Consider the following 6,461-nt stretch of genomic DNA (forward strand, 5'->3'; position numbering starts at 1 on the left):
GTGAGCATGTTTTCTCTCTCCTCCCTTGTTTTTCGCCGCTTCTGGTGCTACTCTGGCCAGCAGGCTGCTCGCCAGTGTCGCCTAGTGTGGGAGACTCCTCGCTAGCTGACCATGGAGGCTGGTGGCTCACCGGCCACAAGAAAAAGAGAGGGAGGGGGAGAGTGACGGGAAGAGAGAAGGGAAAGAGAGAGAGGGAGAGAGAAAAAAAAAAGGCTAATGCCTTCTTTTTTTTTTTTTTTTTAATCTGGGAATGAATTTGGACAAGCATTTGTCTAGATTCATTCCTAAAAACATTCAAATTAGTCCTTAATAAATCCTTAATCTTTTATAAATCCTTGATCTTTTATATGTTTTTCAAATAAGTCTCAAAATACTAATATATGTATAATTAAATAATAAATAATATTGATAATAATATTCAAATTAATAACAATAAATCAAATCTTAAAACTAAGGTTAAAAATAATGAAATAATATATTTTGTTAATTGGTTTAACATTAATATTTAAAACTAATCATTTAAATTAAAATTAGATTATTAAATAATTTATAAAATATGTTTAGAAATAACATTATATATATATATATGAAAGTTTTACAAAAATTATAAATTAATTAGATAATATTTAAATACTATATAAAAATATAAAAATTTTTATTTTTAAAATCAGGTTATTACAATTTTCTTAGGCCATGTTCAATATAACATAATCAAAGTTCTAATGTAATCACGATTACATTACATATTTGATTATGATATTAAATAACATAAAAATTTCTATATAATAGAATGACAATTATATAATATAATCAATTATGCTTAAAGTAATGTAATAGTTATTATATATAAAAATGAATGTAATCATAATTACTTGTTTTATTTTTTATTTTTTATTGTCAACACTACCTTACAACCACTACTATATATACCACCACTATCCCACCTTATTACTATCCCACCTTAGTGCCGCCACCACTATCACCTTGTTACCACTGTTACTATCACCACCAGCACTACCCTGTTACCATCGTCGCTATTACCATTACCACTACTTCATCTTGTCGCCACCACCACCAACTACCACTGTCGCTGCCACAACACTGTTTAACAAACATTATTACTCGACTACCAATCACTGTAACGCCACCACTTATTATTAATATTATAAATAAATTAAATATTAAAATTAAAATTATCATTAAATTATACTATTTATATTTTTATTTTGTAATTAAATATAGAAATGTAATGATAATTATATTATATTATTTTATAACTTAGATTGCACTACATAATTAATTACATTATATTACATAATTAATTATATCGTATTATATTATGCTCTAAATATATAATTAATTAAGAACCACTGAGTCCCATGTCTTGTTAGAAATGGAACATACTAAAGCACATAATAATTTCTCAAAAAGATAAATTTTTACTTAATTAATTTTAAATAATTTATTATTAAAGTCATCTTTAAAATCATAAATCTTAATATTTTAATTTTAATATATATATATATATATATATATACACACACATGTGCAATGCAAAGGCCATTTTAGTCCGCACAAAATCATAAGCAGCCTAGTCCACAGCCCACCTTCCTTAGTTTCTGTTTGGATGGGGTGAAGGAAGGGTAATTAATGGAAGAATAAGGGAGGGTAAGGAAAGGGAAGTGTGAAGAGGGTTATAATAAAAAAAATCTCATGTTTGAAAAAAGGTGAATTAATAGAAAGTTAAAAAAAATGTAATGTATATTCTTCATGTTTGGAAAGAGGTGAAAAAAGGATAAATAATTATTAGAAGTATAAAAATATCATTTTTTATTAGATAATTTATTAAATGGTAAACTCATTATGATAAATCTTAAATTTGTAAATAATAATAGTCCATTATTTAAATTTAGAAAAAAAAAGATAATTGAAGCATAATAATTGAAGAAAACTATTGAAAGAACAAATAAAAAAATAACAATTGAAGTATAATAATTATAGCAAACTATTTAAAAACAAATGATTGAAAACAGAGAAACTATGTATGTCTACTTGAGAGAGAAGACATTTATTTGTAATGGTACATTAAGTTTATTTTTAATAGGTATAATTAGATTTTTAATAAAAAATTAAAGATACAATAGAAAAATAAAAAATAAAATAATTTTCAACTCTCACATCCCCTGCTTACACCCTAATTTAAAGTATAAGAAAAATTGATATTTGAGAGGTAAGAAAGTTAATCCTTACCCTTACTTAACCTTATACTTTACTTACACATTTCTTCCATCCTTCCCCTTGTTTACTATTTTCGCACCCCCACCCAAACATACCCTTATTTACAATTTTCTGACCCCACCCAAACATAGCATTAGTCAACACCAACCCAAGACAAGAAATTGCAGGCTCAAGCTTTGTCACTGGAGGGTTCATTTTAGGCAGGAGTTGTCTTTTTCTTCTGCTGTACGGTCGACGCAACCGGATCTCTTTCCTGGGAAGAAAATTATAATTAGACTCTGTATTTCTTTCTCTTTCCCAATATCCGGAAATGGCGGGTGGAGTGAACAGGAAGATATCTGCGGCTTCCGCTAGAGCTCACACTAGACGAGCTAAGCAAAACAGTTCTCTTAAGCTTCCTCCTGGTGGGTTCTCCCTTTTTCTCGCTTTCTTCTTTCATTGGATTATTTTTCTTTAATCTTGTTTAAATGGTACATGGGAAATCGCTATTTTATCCTCTGTAATCTTTATTTTGAATCTGTTGTGCTTTCTGTTTGGTTGCTGAGATAAAGTAGTAATGGGAATGTATTGGGGTTCTTATATTTTTGGATCTTAAACTATCCAGTCCATTGCCTAGGGGTTTGAAAGTGGAACTTTAGTTTGAAACCAAAGAGTTTGAACAAGGAGTAGTATCGACTAAAAAAAGAGTAGATTATTCATTGCCAGATGATGATATTATCATTTTCAAATGAGAAGTAAGCTAAGTTTCTCCATATATTTGTTTCTTCTGAATTATGATATTAATTAGCTAGATTAGGCCTTTCACTGCGACAAGAAAGGGAATATAAATTTTCGTTTAAGATGCTATAAAATTCTAAATTTTAAGCATCACTGGACTGCAATTTATTGGGTTGGTGAGTGGTGGTGTGATACTCTTTTTCCTGTCTTCCATGTGATGGAAAGATAATTGCATATGAGATATTTGCTTCAAATGCTTCTGTTTTGTGTGAAATAGCTAAATTATGTTGACTGTGTCTTAATTTGAGATTAATATTTCAGGGATTTTTTCAAAAATACTATTGGTCTTGCTTGTGGGGATTTTGGCTTGGGCTTATCAGGTGATCCGACCTCCTCCACCCAAGGTGTGTGGTTCACCAGGTGGGCCTCCTATTACAGCACCAAGAATAAAACTTAGAGATGGGAGACATTTGGCCTACAAAGAACATGGTGTCTCAAAAAATATGGCCAAGTTTAAAATTATAGTTGTCCATGGTTTTGGTTCTTGCAGGCACAATCCTGCTGTTGCCAATCACCTTTCACCGGTACTAATTGCTTGTCTATCTTATTGCTATTATTCTGCATCCCTTTGAAGTCTTTGAGTTTGATGTGTCAGTGATTAAGATTATCTAATTCACTGGTGGTTTCTTCCAGGAAATTGTCAAAGAATTAGGGGTCTACATTGTGTCTTTTGACAGACCAGGTTATGGAGAGAGCGATCCTCATCCAAAACAAATGTTGAAAAGTTTTGCTTTAGATATTGAAGAACTTGCTGATCAACTGGGTCTTGGATCCAAATTCTATGTAATTGCCTTTTCCATGGGTGGCGAGTTTACTTGGAGCTGTCTCAAGTACATTCCTCACAGGTATTATTTAGCTGAGCATTATAAATGAATGCAATTGTTACTTCTTACTGTTTACTTTCTGTGCCTTATGTTATGTGAGGGATTTTTTTTTTTTCCTGTTTTAACAGGCTAGCTGGAGTTACGCTATTAGCTCCAGTTATTAACTATTGGTGGCTTGGTTTTCCTGCAAACCTATCTAATGAAGCCTACCACCAACAGCCTACACCAGATCAGTGGGCACTCCGTGTTGCCCACTACACCCCGTGGCTAACCTATTGGTGGAATACTCAAAAGTGGTTCTCTGGTTCTACTGTTATAGCTAATAATCCTGATCTTTTTTCTCAGCAAGACAAAGAAATTTTAGCAAAGCTTTCAACGGGAAAGAGTTATGTGGTAATCTTCTGTTTTTATCTACAACTTTATGTACTATTAATCTTGCATAATTTGGAAGAAAATGGATTTAAAGGCAATTAGAAGTTATAATTAGTAGTAACAATAATTAATTTAAATAATTATTCCATTACACTATTAAATAATGTTGATCTATAATAATTATTACATTACAGTACTAAATAATGTTGATCTATGACAAATCCATGTCAAAATCTCGGCCTTGATATTTGGAATTCATTGCGAGTAATAAATTCTTGTGGTGTTCATGACATTCTGTCTTGAGAACTTTCTTTCTCATTGTTGTGGAGAGCATGTGATTTATCCATTGCATAATAGATACTTTGAGCGATTGATTTTAAGAACGAAATTCCTTCTTACTTTAATAATTATATTATTCGCTTACTGTCTCTTAAAGCTCACACTTGCAAATGAAAAAGCAATTCTCTGATTTTTTGAGTCTTGAGAATTTATTTTCTTAGCATGGGACTCTCAATGGTATCTGTTAGTAAGAGAATCTACATTTCACCGATTGGTAATGGTAGCACTTCGCAAATTCTAGGTCTGTTTGCAGACTTTATCGGTGGGTAACCAACCCAACCTCTGGTTAATGCTGAAGTTTGTAAGCTGTATGTGCGTTAGCCTGATGTTGTGAGAAAACATCAGGCCTGTTAACCAACTAATCCATCAGATGTTGGTATCTTACAAGAGTTTCAGTTTATCTTTTATGTAGATGAAACTAGGATTTGGTTTGGGTACTTTAGTGTGGAAAATGTGCACTTTGGTTATGGATATAATTGTCTAATAGCACTGATAGCAAGAGTTGGTATCCTATAACGTCTGCTAACTGTTATTATTTTTTCAAGAAAAAGGTTTATTACTTTATTCCTCTACTTATTATTTTTATTTGTGACGCACTCAGGAACATGTGATACAGCAAGGAGAATATGAATCCTTCCATCGTGACATGATGGTTGCATTCGGCTTCTGGGAATTCAATCCTATGGATCTGGATAATCCATTCCCAAATAATGAAGGTTCAGTTCATCTATGGCAAGGAGATGAAGATCGTATTGTTCCTGTTATGTTGCAGCGCTACATCACTCAAAGGCTTCCCTGGATTCACTATCATGAGCTACCTGGTTCTGGGCACTTGTTTCCTTTCATTGATGGGATGTCCGATAAGATTATAAAGGCAATGTTAACTGGAGAGTAGTGACCTTCCGCACTGTTAGTGGGCTACCTCAGGTCAGATTTTTTGGTTGCTCTCTTATGTTGTCCAAGCTATATTTGAAATTTCCATTACTCATTTTTGTTGTGTAAGATAAATTTTGTTTTAGTTTCTTACAATTAATTATCTAGAATTTTATTTGGATTTGAATATTGGTTGTGCCTACATGGGATGGTTATTTGGAGTTAGTTGGCAATCATTGAGCCGTAAAAATGAACTGACTGATACAGATCCTCAGTTTATCTGCTGAGTGGATCAATAAAAATACATGCACAATTTGTGTGGTGTATCTAAAATGCTTCTGATTGATCATATAGTTAGCAGCGCCCATGTTAAAGTGACATGCTTGAAACTCCTTAGCTTGGTTGTTGACCTTGGAGACGCTGTTTATTGGATGAACTCTAGAATTTACAAAAAATTACACTGATATGTTATCTTTTACATGGCATTTCTAGTTACTAATGCAGTAAAATAAAAATGCACAAATGTGATAAATTAGAGTACATGAGCACGCCAACCATTGGATGGGAATGAAATCCTACATTGATGGTTGGTGATGCACAAATCAATAGATGGAAGAAGACCGGTAGAAAAGAATTAATGCTGATATGGATATGACAGATTGACTGAGACTTGTTTGTGGAAGTGGTAATCAATCATAGGAGGTTAGAGGTGGTCGTTTCAGTTGAGTTACAATGCGCTGCTTAAATTTTGTTGTTGATTATAGTCCCTCTGCAGTGTTTAGCTATATATTTGACAATTGTACCCCATTCTGTATGCCAATTTAATTCTCATAATGATGCGTGATAGTTGCATCATACAATTCAAAACTGCTAGAATATCGGTACTGATTAAAAAAAAAATACTATGAACTAACATTACAATTTACAAACAGACTCAAAGGTAATCCTTAACTCAAAATAATTCTAAAGTTAAAGTATTTGGAATCCAAAAAGTAATTATTAAGCTACAAGAACCCTAAATAATATCTCAAGCTACAA

General features: G+C 32.3%; 1 protein-coding gene across 1 annotated transcript; it reads left to right on the forward strand.

The window, feature by feature from the left end:
* Positions 1 to 2,380: 2,380 nt before the first annotated feature.
* Positions 2,381 to 5,610, forward strand: LOC110657230 (uncharacterized). The gene is made up of 5 exons (XM_058143623.1): positions 2,381 to 2,642; positions 3,277 to 3,539; positions 3,649 to 3,860; positions 3,968 to 4,232; positions 5,152 to 5,610. The coding sequence occupies exons 1-5, from the start codon at positions 2,549 to 2,551 to the stop codon at positions 5,443 to 5,445; spliced, it is 1,128 nt and encodes a 375-aa protein (XP_057999606.1). The 5' UTR covers positions 2,381 to 2,548; the 3' UTR covers positions 5,446 to 5,610.
* Positions 5,611 to 6,461: the final 851 nt, after the last annotated feature.

Source organism: Hevea brasiliensis, chromosome 3 (genome assembly GCF_030052815.1).
Source record: "Hevea brasiliensis isolate MT/VB/25A 57/8 chromosome 3, ASM3005281v1, whole genome shotgun sequence".
In the NCBI taxonomy this organism is placed as follows: domain Eukaryota; kingdom Viridiplantae; phylum Streptophyta; class Magnoliopsida; order Malpighiales; family Euphorbiaceae; genus Hevea; species Hevea brasiliensis.

What these genes read in the sequence shown, in the direction of transcription:
- LOC110657230 (XM_058143623.1), top strand. Translation starts at nt 2,549, where the DNA reads ATGGCGGGTGGAGTGAACAGGAAGATATCTGCGGCTTCCGCTAGAGCT. An exon ending in CTCAAGTACATTCCTCACAG is followed by an intron (nt 3,861 to 3,967) that starts GTATTATTTAGC and finishes CTGTTTTAACAG; the next exon opens with GCTAGCTGGAGTTACGCTAT. An exon ending in CAACGGGAAAGAGTTATGTG is followed by an intron (nt 4,233 to 5,151) that starts GTAATCTTCTGT and finishes TGACGCACTCAG; the next exon opens with GAACATGTGATACAGCAAGG.